The following is a 24,400-nucleotide window of genomic DNA, read 5'->3' as shown; positions in this document are numbered from 1 at the left end:
TTCCGGGTTGTCCGCCGGCTCCGCTCTAGCCACCGAGCTTCCGCCTCTCTCCTGCTCTCCGGGGCTGGGAGCCGGCAGGGGGGCGGGCTTTCCGGCACGCGCGCGAGCAAGGTCAGACGCAGGTAAGGCGCGCGGACGGCGGGGGTCGCCGCAGAGGGCGGCGGCGGTGCTGGGCCACGCAGGTCGCTAGCCCGGTGGGGTTGCCAGGATCCAGACGAGTCCGTCAGGGGCCCGCCCGGACGTCCCACGCGTACCCCACAAACACCCTGGCCTTTCCCTGCGTGCTGTGGGGAATTGAACCAGCCAAGAATGCACTTCCTCTCTCCCTGTTAGCCCGCCCTCAACAGTTTTGTAGGGGAGGTGCAGGCCGTTTTCACTAGTTTTTAAAAATGCAATCAAGATGATAGTCGGGAAAATATGTGACACCGCTGCAGCTTCCATCACCAGAGGAGGGACCGAGTCAGACAGCGGAGAATATGAGTTGTTCACGCCGAACGGAATAAAGTTAGTATCTGTTCAGTGGCGTTCATGCCCTGTGACCCAGTGAAATAATTGGAACCGATTTGTAAATGCTCGTTCTGATTAGGTTGCTTCCCAGTGACAACACGTGTGCATTCCTTGGGTCGTGATTAGACACGCTCCATGCCTTCGGTTTTGCCTTAGTCTCACAATTCAGGGAGACCATATGACTGTCACTTGGTCAGAGTATAGAGGCAGATGAGGACGACTACACCAACATGGCCTTTTCTTTGAAAGCATAGAAAGGATTCTAGCTCCCTTTTCTACATCAAGCGCGGTGCACTCTGCACTCTGTTTTGAGGATCTGAAGAAAGCTTCCTCCCGGGGAAAATACACAATGCACATTTCATACAAGTGATTTACAAAGTGATTGACAGTAGCGTCAATCAACATTAACTCCACCTTCATCTTCACCTTTCAAAAAGAAAAAAGTAAACCTAATCCAAAGCCAGTTACTGAACTAGAATTGATCTTTTTTTTTTAAGATTTATTTATTTATTGATACATGTATCCCTGCCGACCAGAAGAGGGCACCAGATCTCATTTCAGGTGGTTGTCAGCCACCATGTGGTTGCTGGGAATTGAACTTCAGACCTTTGGAAGAGTATACAGTGCTCTTAACCACTGAGCCATCTCTCCAGCCCCCAAAAATTGATCTTTTTAATCGAATGTAGAAGCTGGGGAAATGATTCTGTGGGTAAAGTGTTTACCGTGCAAGTATGGGTACTTGAGTTTGATCCCCAGTACCCACGTTTAAAAAAAAAAAAAAAAAACATTTACTGGGGAGGCTGAGATAGGAGGGTCCCCTGAACCCATTCCTCAGCCAATCCAGCCCAATCCATGAGCTTTATTTAGGTACAATGAAAAAGACCTTGTCTCAGAAAATAAGGTAGAGAGCAATTGGATACCTGATGTTAACCACTGACCTGCACATGTACCTGCAAACACTCTAGAAAAAATATAAATCCACCAGAAAGATAAGAAACTTGCCTTTTTACTCCAAAGAAAAAAGATAAAGGAATTCCGGATTTTAAGACATGGACTTAATGTGTTTTGCTTGATATATTTAAGTAATTTGGTTTTGCTTCTCATTTTCAACAATTATTTTCTCCATAACATTGTATTTTTATTTCATTCACATTTAAAGAAACATAACAATTCAAAGGGACTAATTTGGGGCACTGGAGAGATGGCTCAGCAGTTAATAGTGCATATTACTGTAGCAGAGGACCCAAGTTCCTATGTCAGGTGGCCCACAACCACTTCTGACATGGTTCTAGGGCAGTAGTTCTCAACCTGTGAGTTGTGAGCCCTTGGGGTTCACATATCAGATACTTACATTACAATTCATAGCAGTAGCAAAATTACAGTTATGAAGTAGCAACTAAATTTTATGGTTGGGGGTCACCACAACATGAGGCACTATATTGAAAGGTAGAAGCATTAGGAAAGATGAGAACTACCGCTCTAGGGGATCCAACACCATCTTGCCTCCTCAGGCACTGCGCTCACGTGCACTTACACAGATCCACCCACACATAAATGTTTAAAAATTAAAATTTTAAAGTTATAAAATTGAAGTCCTTTAAGAAAGCATGCTAGCTGGGCAGCAGTGGCGCACACCTTTAATCCCAGCACTTGGGAGGCAGGGCCAGGCGGATCTCTGAGTTCGAGGCTAGCCTGCTACAGAGCGAGGTCCAGGACAGAAACCAAAACTACACAGAGAAACCCTATCTCAAAAAAAAAAAAAAAAGTGCCGGGCGGTGGTGGCGCACGCCTTTAATCCCAGCACTCGGGAGGCAGAGCCAGGCGGATCTCTGTGAGTTCGAAGCCAGCCTGGGCTACCAAGTGAGTTCCAGGGAAGGCGCAAAGCTACACAGAGAAACCCTGTCTCGAAAAACCAAAAAAAAAAAAAAAAAAAAAGAAAGAAAGCATGCTAAGATCTTGAGAAATCCTAATTTTTTCAATTTTATTTTACATGTATTTGTGTGTGTGAACAGCTGTGCCGAGGTGAGAAGACATCTTGAGGGAGTCAGTTCTCTCCTTTACCACGTGAGCTCCAGGAATCCAACTCAGCATAGGCCTAGTGGCCAGCTCCTGAAGCTGCTAAGCCATCTCTCTCGGGCCCAATTTTTTCTTTCTTTTATATTTAAAGTTAGAGAGGGTAAAAAAAAAAAAAATAGCAATGTGTCAGTCTTAGGACCAGTAGTTACGGAAAATAATCCTTTTTAGCCTGTGTTTTTGTTTTGATACAAGGTCTCACCATGTAGCCTTGGCTGACCTAAAACTCTACTTAGAACATGCTGGCCTTGAACTCACAGAGATTCGCCTACCTGTGCTTCCAAGTGCTGGGTTTCAAGGCCACCCCTGGCCTGTGTTGGTTTATTTGTGTGTTTGTCTGGACTTGTACATTTCCAGTACAAGTGAGATGGCTCAATGGATAAAGACGCTGCAGTCAAGCCTAATGACCTGAGTAAAACATCAGGCGCCCATGTGACGGAGACCCATGCATTGTCCTCTCACCTCCACGTGTGTCTTGTAGCGCATGCGTGCCCACATACATACACCACGGCACAAAGTAAATGGGTGCAATTTTTAAAGCTTTTTTTTTCCAAAGCACATCCTTTGTTTAATAATTTTTTTAACCAGTTTTCTCTGTCATTTACTATGATGTGTGTCTGTGCTGTGGAAGGAAACTAAATCCATGGTGCTGGAAGTGCGGCTGAGTCAGGGACTCGGGTCTTTCTTTGTCATAAAGACTTTGTCATTTTAAGACTTGGGTTTTGTTGTCTGTGTTGCCATGGATTCGAATGTGATCTTATTCCTGGTTATGTATCCCACCTGTCTGCTACATTACAAAGTGAGTATGGCATTACCTTAGCATCCTGTGATGGCTTTGGCTGTTTCTAGAGTCCCTTCCTCTCTTTCCTATCTGTCGGGTTACCAAGGTGCTGGTTGCCCCACCGCCCTCATCAGGCTTTGTAAATGAAGGTGTCATTTCAGGTAACAAACACACACAGTTACACCTGAAAGTTTATCAAGTGTAACTGTGTGTGCTTGTGCAGTCTCTCAGATGAGGACAAGAAATCAACAAGTGTGATTTCTCTGTGTGAACCCTGAACGCCAAGCTTTCCAAGAGGTTTAGGGCTGTTCCTTTTTTGAGTTACCATTTACTGAGTATCACTGCCCTCCTTCTCACAACATTCCTCCAACCTTTCTTTTCAGAGAAAAGGGGAAGTTAGATTTAGACAGGCCAAGTTCAGAACAGACTACATGACGGAGCCAGGGTGCAAGGCCAGGTCTCATCCAGTAGCCTCTATTTAAAAATAAAGTGATTGGGAATTGAGGATGTATTTTCCTTTAAATGCTGTAGCGAAATGATAGTTCCCAGCCTGCTTTAAAGTATCTCCGGACATTTTATGCAAGTACAGTGGAACCTATTCTGATACTATACTGGTAATCAAGAGAGCAAAATGAAAAGAGCGCAGAAACAATTTGTTTTTAAACTTGTGTTTAAGAAAAAAAGCACCCATAGAAACATGGCTGCTTCTGAAGACTTCTGGACATCTGCAAGGCCCAGGGAGGGTTGTGACACTGGTCATTATTGTCTACTTAGATGTTAAACTGGTAATGACATTTTTTCCCCTGATAAAAATGAAACCTCATTCCTATAGCACCAGCCCAAACCTCTCTGCAGCCACATGGCCCAACAAGAGATGGCGGAGAAGTGTGTGAAAAAGGAAGAGCAAGGAAAGCCAAGTGAGCCCCAGATTGAGTTGACTGAGACTTCCAGTCTGACTTGTCCCCTTGCCAGCCTTCGGAGGGCACTGCTGCCCCAAGATCATCTGGTTGGCGTTCAAGATGCTAAATGGTTTGAGGCTGACAGTCTACAGTTGGTTTGAAGTCAACCTCTGTTCTGTTTCTGGATGTTGAAATAGCATTAAAACTTTCTCAGATAAACTGAGTTTATTTCTTGTGACACTGTTTTGAAATTTTATCAGGTGTCCTACACCTCGTCTTGTCTTTTAGCAGGTGTGTGGGACCTCTTTGCAGGTGGCAGTCAGTTTTATTGGCATTCTTATTTCTTCCCACACACTCCTGGCATTTTTATTTTTGAGGTATTAGTTTGCTGGAACCAGACTTTGCTTTGCAGGAGTGATCTGCAAAACTCTGAAGAGCTGTTTTATTTTAGCACCCTTCTTGGGAGGTTTTGGTATAGTTCTCCCATTCTTTTTTGGTTTTTTTTTTTTTTTTTTTCAGATAGATTTATGCCTTTTTATGTTTAAAAGGCAGCTCCTTTCCCTCTTAGCCAAACTATCCCCCAAATAGTCTTTTAGCCAGCGAGGATTCTCATCTTGGCATGAAATTTTCACATAAATTGGCATATTCTGCCACCAACAGCCCATGTATCTGACCTAGAATGAGATGGCATAGTTATTCTACCAGAAGCATTCTTTTTATTGTTGGTGGTAAATATTTTTTACTTTTTATTATGTCTGTGTCTGTGAATCCATGCCATTTAAGTGTGGTGCCCACAGAGGCCAAATGAAGGCATCAGCTCCCATGGAGCTGGAGTTTGAGGCAGTTGTGAACAGTCCATCGTGGGTGCTATGAACTGAACTATCCTCTGGAAGAGCAGCAAGCTATTTCTCCAGCCCCTAGAAGCATTCTTGATTTTTACATGTCCATTATGTGGGTTTTTTTTTTCTGTCTATTAGCTATAATTTTTTAATGCCCTAGTTATTATTATAATGTCTGTTTCAACATTCTGTACCTCTAAAGAAAAAGTTACTTTGAGCTGGTTTGCATTAAGGCTGATAAATAGCATCCTAATTCCTAGGTGACTTTTGTTCATGGATAACAGATCATTTGAGCTGATGATCCTTATTTGAGCTCTTGAATTTTGTTTCTATAGAACTACTGTCTGTTTTTCCCAAATGGCTTTCAGTTGCTAGGCAGAATTCAATCCAGTAACCTAGAGGCCAAATGACCTCATAACTCATTAGCAGTTCTCAGAGCCATCTGGTGCCCTTGAGGAGAACAGTGTTCAAAGGACTGATAATAAAGACAACAGCATAATTACTTCTCTGCCATGATTACACCTTTAGATGGCAAGCAGTCAGCATATTTATTTGCAGATTGCTTGGGTGGTTGTTTCTAAAGGTATAATAACTATGCTATAGCAGAATAACTTGTTTCCCTGTCCCCTTCATCCAGCTTGCAAATAAGTAAACCTGACGACAAGTAAATAACCTATTGAATCACAAATTGTAAGAAAGGTAATACACCAAAGAAACATAGTGCAATAACACAAAATATAAAAACCACAAGTGTGAGGAAAGAAGTAGCTATAGAGTAGAAATGTCACAACTCCAGGGCAGATCTTGCCAAAGGTACACAATAATTCTTGGGTGGCTTGCTGTATTTCACTTTTTACAATATTTACTAGATAAATGCAGAATTTCTCATGCTCACTTATTAATCTTCTTTTCTGTAGGGAATCTTGTTCCTCGCTGCCTAAGAAATGGCTTCACTTTCAGAATATGCACTGCGTATGTCTCGTCTGAGTGCCCGGATCTTTGGTGAAGTGGCCAGACCTACTGATTCAAAGTCCAGGAAAGTGGTGAATATGTTCAGTGAACAGCCCTTGGCCAAAAAGAAAGAGACTTATGACTGGTATCCAAATCACAACACGTATTTTGCGCTCATGGGCACACTCCGTTTCCTTGGCCTTTACAGGTGAGGAGAGGAAAAAAGACAGGGCTTTGTGAGAGGTGGTGTTAACAGATCAGCAAAGGAAAACAATTAGCATGTCTCCCTACAGTTTTGTGGCTCTTATGAGAGTCCAGGTACATCAAAAGGTACAATGTGTAGGGATAGGTACTCTTTCAAAATTGCCTTGATTCATAAACAAGCAAACAAACAAAAATAAAGCTTGTTGGAATTATGTCGAAAGCATAACCTACATCAAATTGTACTGAGCTATTGTTCGATAATTTAAGGGTGCTCTAAAAGGGATGCGGGTAGGGAGTGGGCCAAAATGATGAGGAATCAACCCCCACAAGCAGCATGATTGCTAGAGCAGCTAGTTCTTGGTACAGATGAACAGAAGCCTGCCCCACCCCTGAGCTGCCTCTTACTGGGTAGGTAGGGGCCTCCGTTCTCTGCTGGTGGCAGTTTTGTTGACGTTCCTACTCCTCCCCCTCACTTCTGGCTTTTTTATTTTGTGTCTTTGGTATATTAATTCTGATTGGATAAGCTGTAGTTTACTTTTAATGGTAATTTATAAATCACATAACTCTTAATACTGTGTTTTGTATATTTGATAGGTCTAAGAAGTGAGTGCTTTCCTTGTAGAAAAAAAAATTAAATAAAATACCAAGATGGCCATTTTTCTTCAAAAAAAAATTTTAAGAAAACTTCCAAGCTAATAAATACCCCTTACAAAGAATTAAAACAATAAGATCTCATAAAACTGAATTGCAGCCGGGCGGTGGTGGCGCACGCCTTTAATCCCAGCACTCGGGAGGCAGAGCCAGGCGGATCTCTGTGAGTTCGAGGCCAGCCTGGACTACCAAGTGAGTTCCAGGAAAGGCGCAAAGCTACACAGAGAAACCCTGTCTCGAAAAAACCCAAAAAAAAAAAAAAAAAAAAAAAAAAAAAAAAAAAACTGAATTGCATACCATCTTTAAAATATAACATGTTTTAATTGGACCTAACTATTAATGTGGGACCATTCATTGTAATATAAAATAAATAGCACAGCATGATACTCATTCCAGAGAGCTAAAGGTTGGTACATTCATTTAGCCAGCATACTTTTTAAGTCCTTTCCATGTACGGGCATTTAAGATGGACATTAAAGGAACAGCAGTAAACAAAACAAACCGATATTCTAAGTGAATACATTATTAGAGATTACAATGCATGGCCTACTTTTGAGTGTCTGGAATTGCTAGGGACTATCTCCTTTGCCATTAGTCTTGGCAGAAAATAAAACCTAATTTTATTATGACCCAGAATAAAATATCAGAAACCAGATCCCGTGGAAGGTTATAACCCCTAACAAAATTACATTCAACTATTTTAATATGTCTGCTTGATAATGTCCTTCATTTATTTTAAGAACAAAGACCTAGCTATCTGTGGGGACAAGGGAAAAAATACTAAGCACTTAGTTGTTCACTGAGAAGCAAAATTATTTGTATGTGCTTTTTCAGTAGTTATGGTAAATGATGCGTCCAATGCATGGCCATCTGTAGCATCAGAGAGGATAAATGTAGACATCCCTTCAATAAAGTCTGATGTAAAGGCCTGCAAAAGAGGGAGATATAGTCAACCAAGACAATTGATTCACTCGGTTAACAAGCTGATGTGTTGTGCTAGCAGCCTTTGTAGAGTTTTCTGTCTGATGATGGACAGAAACAGGGAGGGAATGGAGAGTGGGAAAATGATGTAACAAACAATATGATATGTTTGGTGACAGTGTCGAACATGCTGGGGGTGGGGGAGGCAGAACTAGCTAAGCAGGATCCAGAGTGCTGACAGGGCCTGTGGTGAGCTGGGGACGGGCATGCTAACAGCCTTAAACAGGGCAGTCAGGGTCAGCCCCATAGAAGAGATTGAGGTTTAGGCTGAGGCTCGTGGGTTGTGAGTGAACCTGGTGAGACCTGGGGTAGAGCTTGTGGGACAGAGGCAAGAGTGAACAAAGGCCACTCTTCCTGAGGCCAGAGTGTACCTGCAATGGCCCAGGAATAGTCTGGGCTAAGGGAACAACTGGGAGACAGAAGGCAGGACATAGGGGTCTGGGAGTGCTGTGCTAAAGAACAGGGCTTTTGCCCTGGGCAACAGAGTTTCAGCAACATGATCTGACATCTATTTTAGATGAATTATTATGGTTATGTTGAAAACTATTTGTCAGTCATAGCTAATCTCAAAGAGGTCTGTGCTATATTGTCCATCATGTTCATGGAATGAGATATCAAATTCTTTTTTTTTTTTTTTTGGTCTTTCGAGACAGGGTTTCTCTGTGTAGCTTTGCGCCTTTCCGGGAACTCACTTGGTAGTCCAGACTGGGCTCGAACTCACAGAGATCCGCCTGGCTCTGCCTCCTGAGTGCTGGGATTAAAGGCGTGCGCCACCACCGCCCGGCGAGATATCAAATTCTTTAAAATCAATCTTTTTTAAAAAAAATAGCTTAGGTGGACCCAGCAAAGCATCCCTTTTTTATATATTCAGTCTATTCTATGAAATCCATTAAATAATGTCTATTCAATCCGTACACCATTACTGCCGCCTGTTACAAGTGAGGAAAAAGTTCAGCACTCAGGTCTCATGGACTGTGTTTTAAAGCCAGGTTTACATGGGTTCCGTGGCTTCCATGTTTAAGCACTTTCTTTGGGTAGTCAGACATTTTAATACAGTTGTAGCTGTCTGCACCGTACACGTGTATAATTAGTCCTGACTGCTCTGACTCCTACAAGGCCTGTCTTGATTTGCCTTCCATCTGCTTCAGCCTTTCCCAGCAGTCTTCTTGTGTGGGGCATTCACTGCCATGCAGACTGTTCTGCTGGAGAACTGCCCAGTTTTAGTAGACACTAATTCCTAGGGCAATCAGACTCTCTCTGCAGCTACCGAAAATTATACTCAAGTTTTGTTTTGTTTAGTTCTGTTTTTTGAGACAGAGTTTCTCTGTGTAGCCTTGGCTGACCTGGAACTCACTCTATAGACCAGGCTAGCCTCGAACTCACAAAGATCCACCTGCTATTATATTTCCCTCCCTCTTTTGCAGTTTTACTCCTCGATGTTTAGTCTTTTTAGTTTTTTTTTAATACTGGGAATCTAACCCAAGGTGGTTAGCCTTAATATAGGGAAATGTTGGGTGGTGTATCTCATAGTTCCATAGGTTTACCTGGGCTCACCTGGAAGTTTACTACTCTTTGTGGTATTGTGTCTGTGAAGGAAAATTGACATCTGAATTCTTACAGCCTAACCAGTCTATATGTTAGGTATACTTTCTGTTCACCAAACTAAGCACATGCCCTGAAAAGCCCTGCTCAACAGCCTAAGAGGACAGCTCGAGATTGGCACTTCTCCTGTGTGGTAAACATAGCTGGTTGATTTTGTTTTTTCTTTCCTCCTCCTTCATCCAGAGATGAGCATCAAGATTTTATGGATGAGCAAAGACGTCTAAAGAAGCTCCGTGGAAAGGGAAAACCAAGGAAAGGAGAAGGGAAAAGAGCTACAAAGAAGAAATAGTATCAGCTCACCAAGAAAGAAAATTCCTTCCTCAGTGGCTAAGGAAGTGTATCTCATTAACTTTTCACACATTAGAGGAAGGTGACCTTCCTCAGTAGACATCACCCCATGTTTGTGTGCACTTCAGTTAAGCTGTGACTGGTTTCTTGAAGATATTCTAATTCTTCAAAATTATATTTACATTGGTTTTGTAATCTGAAGTTTACTTCCTTCTCTAATGGAATGAATAAACTGTTGTTTAGCGGTTTAAGAGGGGAATGGAATATTGCGGTTGGAGCAGGGGGATCCCCCTAAATAGCATCCTGTACTTTCTTTATTCCTCCATTGCTTCCCCACCCAGCCCTAACCTTTGACCATTCACCTTTGTCTTCACCTTCAAGCTTACTCTTTTGAAGGTGCCTCAATGAGCTTAAAAGCTTTCTGGGAAAGGGGGTATTGAATGCCTAGTGTATACAAGGTACTGGAGCCTTGGTAAATAGAGTGGTAGTTTTTAGCTCATGGAACTTAAAGTCTTATAGAAGAGTCTAATATAAATACATATATTTAATGCAATTGTAATTTTCATTTATCTGCAATTGTATTAAATGCTATGAAGAAAACTACTTTTTGAGATGGTGAGTGGGTAGATAACTGGAAATATTGGCAAAACCGCATTAAGAAATTTAGAGACCTTCCTAAAGAAAGAAGAAATTATATTTAAACTGGAGACAGGGGATAAATAAGAGAAAAATAATGAGCAAAGTGTTGGAAGTGAAGAAAGATTGAAAAGCCCTAAGGTAAGAAGAAATTCTTGGCCTGGTGGTGGTGGTGGTGGTCGTGGTCGTCGTCGTCGTCGTGGCCCACACCTTTCATCCCAGCACTTGGGAGGCAGAGGCAGATGGATCTCTGAGTTCAAGGCCAGCCTGGTCCACACAGAGAAACCCTGTCTCAAACAAAAAAAGAAGAAGAAATTCTTGTTCCAAACACTGAAAACAGACCACTGACTGGCTCATGTTTAACCATAAGGACATAGACAGGCCAGGCAAGTTCTATGATGTGGTAGTACTTGGGAAACTTAAGTAGGACAGCAAGTTTGAAGCCAGACTGAACAATTTACCAAGACCCTGCCTCAAAACAGGAAAAAGAGGATGGTATGTGTCATGGTAAAGTCCTTTGTAACCTCTTGGTCAAAAAAGCAAAGTAGAGAGGCAAGAGTATACAGAGCAGCTACTTTAGATAGAATTTTCATTCCCCAAACATTGAGTGAGTCCTAAACTAGTAAGAACTGGAGTGCATATGTTTAAACAAATGTTATTTTTAAACATGCATAATCCAGATAGGATGGCTAGTGCTTATATTGCCTGTTGGCGCGGGGGGGAGTACTTAAAATTGGGTGATTTGTGTCTGATAGAATTGAACTCAAACAGAAGGTTCAGAATCCATTCGTTTACCGCATTCTACTGAGTACCTGCCATATGCCTGGCTCATAATAGTTGTGAGGTGATAGAATGAATAGCTATGGTCTCCAAGATTGTGTGAGTTCTGCTGCTGTCACAAAGTAATGCAAGAGCTCAGGAATGTGTTTAAAGAAAGTGCATCTGGCGGTGCAGCTGCACCAGGGTAGGTACTGAAGTGGAAAATAGGGAAGCCTGAACTTGGGATAGCTGGGATGACTCTCCAACTTTTTAAGAAGCCCCAGGCCTGAAGAGCTGGCATAACAGTTAAGTGTACTCATTTTGTAGAGGACCTGGGTTTGGTTCTCAGCACCCACATGTTAACTCCAGTTTGGGGGGATTGGATGCCCTTGGGGATCACCAAATACACATGTGGTGCATATACATACATGCAGGCAAAACACCCGTACACATAAAATATTTTTAGAAATTTTAAAGAAGTCCTGAATCAAGAGGCACTAAGAAGACCTAAGAGGATGTGTGCGCAGGTAACTACAGTAGATGTTGATCTCAGACCTCAGGCAGAAAGCAGAATCTCTCCTGGCTAACTGAGCTTCAAGAGCTAAGGCTGCCGGGAGCCTTAGCAATGGTTGGTACTGAATCGGTAGTTACCCCTAAAGTGGTTTGAATAATAGCCCTGATAGGCTCACATATTTGAATCCTTGGTCGCCAAGGAATGAAACAAAGGATTCCAAGGATTAGGAGGTGTGGCCTTGTTGGAGGAAGTGGGTCACTGTGGGTTCCGCTTTGAGGTTTCAAAAGCCCACGCTAGACCCAGTCCTCTCTCCCTCGGGCTGCAAATCAGGATGTAGTTCTCAGCTACTGCTCCAGCACTGTACATGCCACCATGCTGTCCACCATGATGATGGACTAAACCTGAAACTATAAGCAAGCCCCCAGTTAAATGCTCTCTTTTCTAAGAGTTTCTTGGTCATGGTGTCTCGTCACAGCAGTAGGACAGTGACTAAGACAACCTCCACAGTAGGTCAGTGCGCCACTGCCACAAGCTGAAAACCAGACACAAGCTGGGATTTATTTCACATAAACTGCCCAAAAACCAACTGATGGAGTAAACCCCTTGCAACTCAAGACGCCTACAATGGACTGCTGCAGACCTGTGAAGAGGTAGGATGGAAAGGAAGAAATAAGTAGATGCCACAGGAGGCAATGCGATTCAGGACACCAGTCACCATGGTCCAGAGAGGATAAATACAACCAGGGAAAAAAAATCAACTTTACACTTAGACTAACTACATTCCTATCATTAGACTTCTTGCCAAAACCTAAACTATTTGTGTTTTCCTTCTAAAGTTTGGTACTTAGTGTGCATAGAGGATTTTACCATGGATTTTGGTGTAGTGTAGTAAGGCTGAGTTTTGCATTCAAAAATTGAGAGGTTATAATGTAGTTTGCTTACTGTAGCCTTTGGTAGTTTCCTGAACCTCTTTGTAAAATCATGGTGATATTGTACTAGATTAAGGACCTGGAAAGAAGGTTCTCTAGTGAAGAGCACTGGGGGCATTGGCACAGGCCTTGAATCTCAGCACTTGGGAAGCAGAGACAGATCGCTGAGTTTAGGCCAGCCTGGTCTACATAGTGAGTTCTAGGCCTACCAAGGCTATATACAGAGACCCTGTCTCAAAAACAGCATACACACACACATACGTACATATGTATATTTATATAAGTGTACTTAATGCTTTTACTTATATTGCATCTTCTAAGATTAAAAAAAAAGGAAACTTACAATTCCACTTTTTCCACTTTCCATCTTTCTTCACATATTGTCACTAAAGCTCCTAAAGTTACTAAATTTAAAGCTGAGATGGAGCTAAGAACAAACTTCAGAAACAACAGCTATAACATAAAAAAATGTTTTAGCTGGGTGGTGGTGGTGCACGCCTTTGCTCCCAGCCCTTGGGAGGCAGAGGCAAGCAGAACTCTTGAGTTCAAGGCCAGCCAGAGCTGTTATACAGAGAAACCCTGTCTCCTAAAAAAAAAAAAAAAAAAAAGAAAGAAAGGAAGGAAGAAAAGAAAAAGAAAGGGGAAAGGAAAGGAACTTTCCAATCCTGTCTTCCTTTTTTTATTTTTTATTTTTTTTTAACAGGTCTTTCTTTAATCCTAGCACTCAGGAAGCAGAAACAGTCTGAGTTTGAGGCCAGCCTAGTCTACATAGTGAATTCCAAGCCAGCTGCATAAGACCCTATTTAAAATAAATAAACAATAAATAAATAAATCTTTTTAAAAATAAAACAGAAAACTACTGATTGGCTCATTGAGAATAAAAGCAGGGGGCTGGAGAGAGCTCAGAGGTTAAGAACACAGGCTGTTCTTCTCAAAGACCTGAGTTCAATTCCCAGAACCCAAATAGTGACTCACAACCTTCTGTAACTCCAGTTCCAGGGGATCTGACACCCCCTTCTGGCCTCTATAAGCACCAGGCACATACATGGTACACAGATGTACATGCTCAGAAAATACATAAAAATAAATAGAATAGAATAAAAATAATTCTAAAGAGAGATTGAAAGTTTTGGAGAGGATACAAAGTAATCTAAAAGGCTCCTATCTGAGTATCCATGAAGACTGGCCAATGCATTAAGCACCAAACTAGTTAAAAATGCAGTAATACAAATATTTAATCAAGGGTTATAGAGACAAGAGAGAATTTTGCTTTGCATAGGAATGAGTTCCTAACCATTGAAAACAGTGAATGCAAGTATACAAACATTCTTAGAGCAGTCATCACATACAGGACATCGTGTATTATAGAGCCTATATTTCATTAACTCCTTCCTTCGTTCCATGATAAATATCCCCATTTTAGAAGAGCCTGAGGCTTAGCTCTTATGTCCCAAATCAGACATCTACAAATACCTAGACAATTTTAAATCCTTCGTCACCAGACCCATTTTTCACAAGCGTAAAGAAAAGTGTAAAATAAACAGCATGCACAAGATCTAGAAGTAACCATAAAACACTAGTAAGTACTATGGAGGGCAGTACCGGGGCTAGTAGCCAGGGTCTTGATACTAGGCCAATGCTCTACTGCTAAGCTACATTTGTAGCCTGTGCTCTTTTATGGCCTGATGATGTAACTCTGCTCTTTGAAGGTCAGAGTAATCATTTGTCAAGCTCTACCATTTGCTAGGTACTCCACAGTTTTCCAGAACTGTGTCACTTAAACTCTACAACAGCCCTATGGCTATTATTGTCCCATTTTATACAAGAACTTGAGTTTGGAGTTGCGGCTTTGAACCCTGGCTATATGGGATAAGCTGAAAGATCCTGTCTCTGGTACTATTCCAGACCAGTTAGAGTTGAAGCAGGAACAAGGCATTAGCATTTGGTGTTTGAAAAATGGCTTCCTTTATCTTGTGGGATTTTTCTTGTCCCTTGTTTTTTGTGCTTATTTTCCTTTGAAAAGCCTAGGATTGAATCAAAGACCTCACACATGCCAGACAAGCACCGTCCACTGAGGCCTGCACTGTTACTTTAAATAGCTCCTTTAATCGGCTCTGCTGTGCATCCAAGGCTAAGAAATTCCACTGAACCTGGGTGTGTGACTTGTAAATCCCAGCAGTGAAGAAGCCGAGGCTGGAGGATTGCTGCCACACTAGGCTGTTGAGGCCAGCCTAGGCTACAAAGACCCTGTCTCAAAAACAAATATTGCAGTCAATTAGTTAATGTTTCTCAGATCAAGTATTCCTCGGTATCCTACTGAGAACTTGTTAGACATGGATGGAGGGAGGGAAGAGGGGAGGAAGGGATGGATGGACCCCACTGGTGTACCTTATTCAGGTCTCTGATAAAGCCCAGGAATTTGAATATGTAATAGGCTCCTAGGGCTTGCTTATGCTGCTCATCTGGGAACCTTACTTTTAAAATTTAAAACCATGGTTTAAAGTAACTTGGCCAAACTTCCCCAGCTGATAAATTATTGAATTCTCTAACTCAAGGTACCCTGGGGCCTTTTCCTAATCAGAATTTAGCAAAACTTTAGAAACTGACAGAAAATCCAAAACTTCACACACTTAAGAAAGTTTTCATTGATATGCAAAAAGTTTGTGAAACTACTAAACCCTGTAACAGATAAACAAACATCCCCTATACACAAAGGGAAAGACTAAGCATTATAGTCACCTGGGCCCTGAAGCAGGGTGTGCACCCATGTGCTTGCTGCTATGAGGAAGGGACCAATCAGGACCAGGACAGGCCAGTCCTTATCCTCCTCCAAAAACATCCACATGGCCAAAGCTTAAACAGTTTTGGACTCTAAGGAATGAATAAAATGATGATTCAACATGTAAAAGGTATTGTAAACACTAGAAAGAATAATACCATACTCCTGAAACAAATGTAAATATCCTATCTAGCAGCCAGAATGCTAGATGAGCTGTAGAAGGTTTAAGCCAGGAGATGGCAGTTGGGATGATCCTCAGTGGGGACCACTGTACTCAAGGCACTAGTTTCAATCCCTGTTCTATACAATAAATAAGTATCCAAATAGAATAAGGATACAGGACCACATTGACTTGGAGGCCAGTCTAATCTACATAGCAAGCTCCAGGCCAGCCAGTGTTACATGGTAAAATTCTGCCTCAAAGGGAAAAAAAAAAAAAAGTCAGGTGTTGGTGACACACGCCTTCAATCCCAGCACTTGGGAGGCAGAGGCAAGTGGATCAATCTCTGTGAGTTCAAGTGTAAGATCCAAAGTTACATTTTAAGTTTTGATTACTATGCCTAAGAGATCCATGAAACAAAACTGTCTCTGGTCTGCAAGCCTCTTGCTCAAGGACAGATAGTTCCTGAAATACTGGAGGCTGTTGTTTATGGGAGATAACAAGCCATGTGTTTTCACTCCCCTAAACAAGTTTGTTTGACTCTTCTACACTGGATGTGCTTGATCACATGTGGGTGAGAGGTTCACAGGCAGGAAATACGTCAGGATATACTCTTGCTCCTGACTGGATGTAGGCTTGGAGGTACGTCAGGATATATGCTTGTCCCAATTGGACCTGATGGAAAATGCAATGAATTATGGGTTTTCCTTAAGCTCCTGCAAACCATGACTTGGGGCCATTTCCCAGGAACCTGGCCAGAGCCCATCCACCTGGCCAGTATTTAATGAAAGCTTGCTACACATTTGGCTTTAAACTGTGGTAGTGGTCTTATTCTTGACTAATGGGATTCACACAAGGCCAGCCTGGTCTACAGAGAGAGTTCCAGGACAGCCAGAGCACAACACAGAGAAACCCTGTCTCAGAAAACTAAAAAGAAAAAGAAAAAGTTTTTCTGCTCTGTGAGATAGTGATAAAAGATTCATAGTTATGAGAAACACAATTTAAATTTTATACCATCTTTGAATCATGTAAAACCTCAAGAACCTGAATTGCTCACCACAGCTGTTTTCTGTGGTGAAAGGGAAAGTACTGAAGGACGGAAGCAGCGGCTCTGAGTCGGCGTCTCCTAAAGGACGCCGGTGACACCAGACAGTGAGCTCTAGGAGAAGGGGGTCAGGGTCGGCGCCCGTGACACCAGACAGAGAACTCTAGGAGAAGGGGGTCAGGGTCGGCGTCTCCTAAAGGACGCCCGTGACACCAGACAGAGAACTCTAGAAGGGGCCAGACCTTGCCAGTGTGTCAGTTCAGGATGGTTTGGAGAAACGAAGATCTAAGACAATGAAGACAAAGAGGTCAGTAATTCTGGGATTAAGAAAAAGAACAAAGGTTAAGATGCTATATTGAGATATAGATGTGCGTATATACATATATAAAAACATATTTTTTAAAAGATACAAATATTGCTGGATGGTAATGTTACACACCTTTAATCCCAGCACTTGGGAGGCAGTGGCAGTTGGATCTCTGTGAGTTCGAGGCCAGCTTGATCTACAAATTGAGTTCCAGGACAGCCAGGGCTACGCAGAGAAACCCTGTCTCAACACGCCCCACCAAAAAAAAAAAAAAAAAAAAGTATCAATGCAAGAATATATAACTGGGAAAATATATAACTCAGAAATATTCTATAATGTACAAGAATTAATATATAAGGGGCTAGAGAAATGACTCAGTGATTAAGAGAGCTTCCTGCAGCCAGGCGATAGTGACACACACCTCTAATCCCAGCACTCTGGAGGCAGAGCTAGGTAGATCTCTGTGAGTTCGAGGCCAGCCTGGTCTACAGCACGAGCTCCAGGACAGGCACCAAAACTACACAGAGAAACCCTGTCTCGAAAAAAGAAAGAAAGAGAGAAAAAAGAGTGCTTCCTGCTCTTCCAGAGGACCTAAGTTTGGTTCCCACCACCCACATCAGGCAGATCACAATTGCCTGTAACTCTAGCTCCAGAGGATCTGATCTCCTCCCCGCATGCTGGCCTCTTTGGGAACCTGCACACATGTGACAGACACATACATAATATAAAATACATAGATTGTATTTTTTTTTAAAAAAAGAAAAGAACTAATCTATCAGGAGTCAGAAAAATGGCTCAGCAGGTGAGGGTGCTTGCCACCAAGTGTGGTGACCCGGGCTCTGTCTCCAGGAGCCGTGTGATGGAAAGAGAGCACTAACTCCTGCAGGTTGTCCACTGGCCTACCTGTGTGACATGGCATGTACTCCCTCACAAACACAAGGAAACACACGTGATTTTTTTTAAATGGTTAACAGATGATGTGTGACAATTTGTTGGCAATTAGGTTGTTAGTATAAGAGCTGTTTCAGTCATCATCTTACACCATGCATTTAAAACATTTTGGAGAGGTCAATAGTCAAACATTGAAACTATGGGGCTAGAGAGGCGGCTCAGAAATTAAGAGGTTTGCTGCTCTGCAGAAGACCAAAGCTGGGTCCCCAGCATTCATGCAGGGGCATGCAGGGGGAGGGGGGTGCTCACAGCACCTATAACTCCAGCTCCTGGAGATCTAATGCCCTCTTCTGGTCTCCTAGGGCACCCATATACATGTGTGCATGCCCCTACACATACACATAAATTAAAATTTTTAAACCTTAAAAAACTATTAAGGGGGGCTAGAGAGATGGCTGAGAGGTTAAGAGTGCTCACTGGTTGCTCTTTCAGAGAACCCAGGTTCAATTCCTAGCACCCATATGGCGGCTCAGAACTGTGTTCTGAGTGGATCCAACACCCTCACACAGACATACATGCAGGTGAAATACCAATGAATGTATTTATTAAAAAAAAAAAAAGCTATTAAGGCTGGATGGTGTTAACACAGACCTTTAATCCCAGCATACAGGAGGCAGAGGCAGATGGATCTCTATGAGTTCAAGGAGAGCCTGGTCTACAAAGCAGACAGCCAGGGTAATACAGTTTGTTTTTGTCTCAAACAAACAAACAGAAATCTATTAAAATAGAAACTGTAAGTAAATGGAATGAAGTAATTTGAAGAGGGCATGGGGTCTTTCAGCTCACAGACAAGCACTAGGGAAACCAGAAATGTCAAGCAAGAAGGCTTGTCTCTTCAACAGTTAAATATGCAAATCTATTTTCTGCCCATAAGGCTGGGAGCAGATGTAGTTAATAGCCCATTAACCTGTGCTATCTGGAGGGCCTGGCCACACTTGAATCCCCAGGACTATTGTGTTTATCCGAGGTATTCCTCCCAACGCCTTTGTCTTGAGCACTGTTTCTCAAGTCAACAGAACCCATCCTTAGGGGAGATGTCACATGTTCTCCATAGCCCGGTGACCTCTATGTTATCTCAGTCAGAGACCACATCAGATCCTGGGCCCTTAAGCCATAGAACCCATCTTCATGGTAGAGAATCACATATACTTTGCAAAAGAGTTTCAATGTTGTCACACCTTGAGCTTTATTGTGCACATGGGATTGAGATAATTGTTAGGAAGAAACTTCTTTCCAAAATTGCACTGTACTTAAATATGTCTAAAATAAATTGCCTGGTATCAGACTCTAGAAGTTTGAACCAGCACCGCTAAGTCATGTTGAACTGAGTTTCTTTCTTGCCTCACACAGATCATTCCTCTGCTGGCCACAGCATTTACAGGGACCCCCACAGTTAAATGGGGATATACAGGTTCTTCTCTAAGTTGAAGTCATTACAGAAGCCCCAAAGAAAAGGCAACAAGATTCAGAATGGGTGTCCAGGGAAAGGATTCTGGGAAGGAGGCAGAGGAAGAAGGATCAGGAACCAGTCTCTACCTGGCCATCAGTGGCCCTGGCCCTGTCTATCAGGTGTAATTGTTTTAGAACACTGGAACGTACCGAAGGTTTACAACTTCCTATGGAAGGCTTGGGAGATAAACTGCACTTAATTTTGGTCAATTCCAGCTCTTAGCACTGTAACAGCTAACCATTCCTCAAGTGCAATCCCCTGGTGGGCAGCTGTACATGTCCCTGGAACAACTGCATACACCCTGCAAGAGGTAGAGGCAGGTAGATCTCTGAGTTGGCGGCTAGGCTGGTCTACAGAGTGAGATCCAGGACAACCAAGGCTACCAAAAGAAACCCTGTCTCGAAAAACAAAATGAACAAATAATAATTTTAAAAAAGAAAGAAAGCAGGCTGAGAAAGCCAGGGGAAGCAAGCCAGTAAGCAGCCCTCCTCCATGGCCTCTGCATCAGCTCCTGCCTCCAGGTTCCTGCCATTTGAGTTCCTGTTCTGACATCCTTCGATGATGAACAGTGATGTGGAAATGTAAGCCAAATAAACCCTGTCCTCCCCAACTTGATTTTTGGTGATGGTGTTTCCTTGAAGCAATAAAAACCCTAACTGAGACCTGGAGTCTATAGCCTCAAAGAAAAAACATAGAAATTTACCCAGAAAAAAAAAAGCTACATAATTAATCTACCAAATACTTTAAAACAAATTTCTGAAAGAACTACAAGAAGATGTGAACAAAGTAAAAGAAAAAAAAGGGAGGAAGGAAAGAAAAAATATTAAAACATAGAAACATTCAATACACAGTCTCCCTAAGAGGGACTGGGGAGATGGTTCAGTCAGTCCCACATAAGCATGGGAACCTGAGTTTGATCCCTGGTACGCACATCAAAAAATTTTTTAAGCCAAAAAAGTTTCCATTGTAATCCTGGTGTTACAGTATCATTGAAGGTTCATTAATGAAAACTATTACTGGCCAACTGTCAAAAGGATGGAATCTACCTCTTCCGGTGGGACCTGCCAATCACCTGGCCAAGGGACTACCCCTCAGGAAGGCTGATTCACCTTAAGCCATGCTAAAGAGATAGGAGGAATAATTAGTCCTTTAATGCAATAATGTACTTTTCCTTCCCAGAATTCCTGCTCCTAGTGCAGTCCATACAAGCTTCCAGAAAGGCATGACTTTTTCTTTTTCTTCTCTCTGTCTCTCAGGTGCTGGCTAGAGCCTAATTATACTCTTCCCAGTATTTGGGCTTTTTTTATGCTTTCTCTGAAGCTAACCTTCTCACCATATGGCTGACCTCCATGCCAGCTTAATGCTGTCAAACAGCATGCCTCTCTCTCCCTCTTAAGTGCCCACCTTAATCTACAATAAACTTCTCTCTAAAATTCACCCTCTGTGATCTACGAATTTCATTTTTCAAATTAAAGAAACAAAAGCCTGCAAGCCACTGGTTCAAGAGGGCTTTGGTGGCCATTGAGTCTTCTGGGACCCAGCATCCAAGCTGAGAAAGACAGAGCTGAGCAGATCAAAGACCCAAAGAGGAAGAGAATGAGGAAGGGTTAAAGAAGAGCCTACCAGACCCGTGGAACACCATAAGCAGACTTGCATAGACACGGAGGAATTCTAAAAGAAGAGAAACAGGACATCAGACAGAGGACATGAGAAGAAGTAATGGCTAAAATTTTCCAAATGTGGTAAAAGTCATAAATACATATGTCCAGGAAACTCAATAAATTCCAAGGAAAGAAACTCAGAGACCCACACTAAGAAACCTTGTAATCCAATTCTAAAGAACCAAAGACCAAAGCTAAGTCTAAGGGCAGCAAGAGAGGTGTGGTTCACACGCGAGGGCCCCAGAGTATCCACTGCCTCTCACCAAAGGACAGCCAGAAAGGAGCAGCCTGCATGGGCCAAGAGCCAAAAGGAAAAACTGTCGGCTGAGAACCCTGCATCTGGAAAAATTGTCCCTCTAAGTGAGAACGACATTAAAACATGTCCTCCATCCCTTCTGACTCTTAGGCTCTTTCCACCTCCTCTCCCACAGGGTTCCCTGCTCTGAGGGAAGGGATTTGATGAAGACATCCCATTTAGGGCTGAATACTCCAAGGTTTCTCACTCTCTTTGTAATGTCTGGCTGCAGGTCTCTGTATTTGTTTCCATCTGCCGCAGGAGAAAGCTTCTCAGATGATGGCTGAGCAAGGTACTGATCTATGAGTATAGCAGAATGTCATTAGCAGCTATCCTGTCTGTCTGTCTGTATATCTATGTATCTATGTATCTATCTATGTTTTCCTTTTTAGAACAGTAGTATTTGTTTTTCCCCTAGGTCCCCGGGCTATCTAGTCTTTGATTTTTGGTCACCTAAGCAGTGTTGAGTAGGAGTTCCATCTTGTGGAGTGGGCCATAAGTCAAATCAATTAAGGGCTGGTTTCTCCTACAACCTTTGTATCACCTTGCACTAGCATATCTTGCAGGCAGTACACCATTGTAGATCAAAGGGTTTGCAGCTGGCTTGGTGTTTACATTTAAAAGCTGACTTTTAATCACAAGGAAAATTGCTGGGTTTTTTTTTTCTTGTTTGTTCTTTGTTTTTGTTTTTTGAGACAGGGTTTTTCTGTATTACTCTGGCTGCCCTGGAACTTGCTCTGTAGACCAGGCTGGCCTTGAACTTAGAGATCTGCCTGCCTCTGCCTCCGAGTGCAGGGATTCGAGATAGGGTCTCAGTATGTAGCTTTAGCTGGCCTGGAGCTTTTTATGTAGACCATGTTAGCCTTGAATGTAGAGATCTGTAGACCTCTGCTTTACAGCCTTGCCCACGTCCTTTTTTGATTATTAACATCATAAAATTGTATCTATATATTATACAGCCCAAACTATAGGCTAAGGTTCTTTGAAATGCCTAGGTCTCTTTGATTGTACAGTAAATGAAATACTTACAAATTGAAGTTGTATTAATAGTGGCTTTTAGGGTAAGTTTTGGTTTCCGTTTAAAGATTAGGTCTTAGTCTGAAGCCCAGCCTGGCCCGTGACTCCCTTGTGGTCCAGGGTGGCTGTTGGCTTGTGGTGAGGAAGCCTCCCTGAGCCACCACATCCTGTTTAATAGTTGTTTATTTTTCCCAAGTGCTGATGTTCTGTGGATGGGGGAGGTAGGCCAATGGTGGAACACTTCTTAGCAGGTACAAAGTTCTGAGTTCAATCTCCAGCACTGCAAAAGAAAATAGAATAGAGGGGAAAGAAAGTGTTAATTTTCTAAATCACATAGAAAACAAGAAGCAGGCTGGAAACCATTGTTCCGATAATACCAGCTTTGGTGTTTACCTTCACTGACGTGTTTGTGCGGTTTAAGGCAATGTTTCATGTCTTTTCTTTTACTCTGCGGGGCTTCTTGGAGCGTGGACACCAAGGAAACAAGGCCCTGTAAATCAACATGAGCCAAGCTCCCATGAACTCAGAGACTGAAGCAGCAAGCACAGAGCCTGCTCCGGTCTGCGACAGGTCTCTGTGTAGACGGTATGGCTTCCGGTTTCATGTTTTCAGGGACTCCTGAGGTGTGAACAAGTGGGTCTGGGTCTTGTGTCTGCTCTCAGTCACTTCTCCCTCTGTTTCTTTGCCTTGTCCACCTTCGAGGTGATACTTTTTCTTTTATCTTCTTGTACTCTATATTGCCATTTTTTTTAATGAATGAATGAAAACTAGGGTAAAGGCTAATGACTGAACTGTCATATACACCTGCTGGGAGAGAAAATCAGTTTTCTTCAATGAGGTGACACTGGGTATATCAACCACTTCAGGACAGGCCTCATGTTCAGGAGTCGTTGACCAATATACAGTGGATTCCACAGCTTGTGTGTGTGTGTGTGTGCGCTTTTATTTGGTTACAATTTGGTGGGATTTTTTTTTTTCTGTTTGAGATTTGTTTTACTTTGTTTTCTTGGTTTTGGGGGGATTTGCTGCTTGATTGGGTGTTTGTTTGTTTGTTTGTTTTGAGAAAGAACTAAAAGTTGGGTGTATAGGGGTGAGGAGAGGATCTGGAAGAACCTGAAGGAAGGGAAGAATATGATCAAGATCAAAATTGTTTTAAAAAATAAAAAATGTAATAAAAAAGAAAAAAGTCAGCTCTTCTAAATTTAGAGTGTTATAACTTTAGGATGTTAAATGTAATCCTCATGGCAACCACAAAGAAATAATTGTGTAATATGACCAAAAGGAAATAAGAGAAAGAGTTAAATATTTCACTCCCAAAAAAATTCACTAAACACAAAAGATGATAGTAGATACATAGGATAGTGGAATGTAGACAATAAGGAACAGATTAGCCATAAGACATATAGAAAACAAATAGAAAAATGGCAAAAGCAAATCCTTCTATATCAGTAATTACTTTGATATAAACTGATCAAATTTTCTAGGTAAAGGACAGAGACCAGAAGAACGAATTGTATGTATATATATATTATATATATATATATATATGATCTGGGACCAGCAAGATGGCTCAGTGGATAAGGGCACTTGTGCAAGCCTGAAACCTGACTTCAGTCCCTGGAATGGACATAAAGGTGGAAGGAAAGGACTGACTCCAGGAAGTAATCATCTAATCTCCACACCATAGTACCGACCCCTGTACACACTCCAATATTTGTAGCTATAGTTTTCCTCTCCGGGTCCCCGCCAAGCAGTCCCACCACCCACTTATAACATAAACACACAGACTCTTACATTATTTAAACTGTTTGGCCTAATGGCTCAGGCTTCTAGCTATCTAGTTCTTACATCTTAAATTAACCCATTTCTATCATCTATAAGTTGCCACGTGGCTCGTGGCTTTCCAGTATCTTAACATCTGCTTCTCATCATGGCAGCTGGCAGCATCTCTCTGACCCAGCCTTCTTGTTCCCAGAATTCTCTTCTCTGCTTGTCCCACCTATACTTCCTGCCTGGCTACTGGCCAATCAGCATTTTATTTATACAGAGCAATATCCACAGCAGATAATACCTATGTATTATATTCAGTAATATATCCATGTGCTATATACAATTATTTCC

The 24,400-nt window shown here is 42.2% G+C and overlaps 1 protein-coding gene across 2 annotated transcripts; it reads left to right on the top strand.

Moving 5' to 3' along the window:
- Window positions 1-10,027, top strand: Mrps33 (mitochondrial ribosomal protein S33). 2 transcript variants are annotated; one of them, XM_052721280.1, is made up of 3 exons: window positions 1-122; window positions 6,017-6,258; window positions 9,672-10,027. In XM_052721280.1, the coding sequence occupies exons 2-3, from the start codon at window positions 6,044-6,046 to the stop codon at window positions 9,775-9,777; spliced, it is 321 nt and encodes a 106-aa protein (XP_052577240.1). In that variant the 5' UTR covers window positions 1-122; window positions 6,017-6,043; the 3' UTR covers window positions 9,778-10,027. The 2 variants fall into 2 exon arrangements, with proteins under 2 accessions (XP_052577240.1, XP_052577241.1); XM_052721281.1 differs by lacking the exon at window positions 1-122 and adding an exon at window positions 194-504.
- Window positions 10,028-24,400: the final 14,373 nt, after the last annotated feature.

Source organism: Peromyscus californicus, unplaced genomic scaffold (genome assembly GCF_007827085.1).
Source record: "Peromyscus californicus insignis strain IS unplaced genomic scaffold, ASM782708v3 Scaffold_6__1_contigs__length_162567912, whole genome shotgun sequence".
Classification (NCBI taxonomy): domain Eukaryota; kingdom Metazoa; phylum Chordata; class Mammalia; order Rodentia; family Cricetidae; genus Peromyscus; species Peromyscus californicus.
This window is presented reverse-complemented; position numbering and strand designations above follow the sequence as displayed.

Bases quoted from the DNA above. Each gene is read 5' to 3' on its own strand.
- Mrps33 (XM_052721280.1), top strand. From the start codon at position 6,044: ATGGCTTCACTTTCAGAATATGCACTGCGTATGTCTCGTCTGAGTGCC. The intron at 6,259-9,671 runs GTGAGGAGAGGA...TCCTTCATCCAG, and splicing joins CGTTTCCTTGGCCTTTACAG to AGATGAGCATCAAGATTTTA.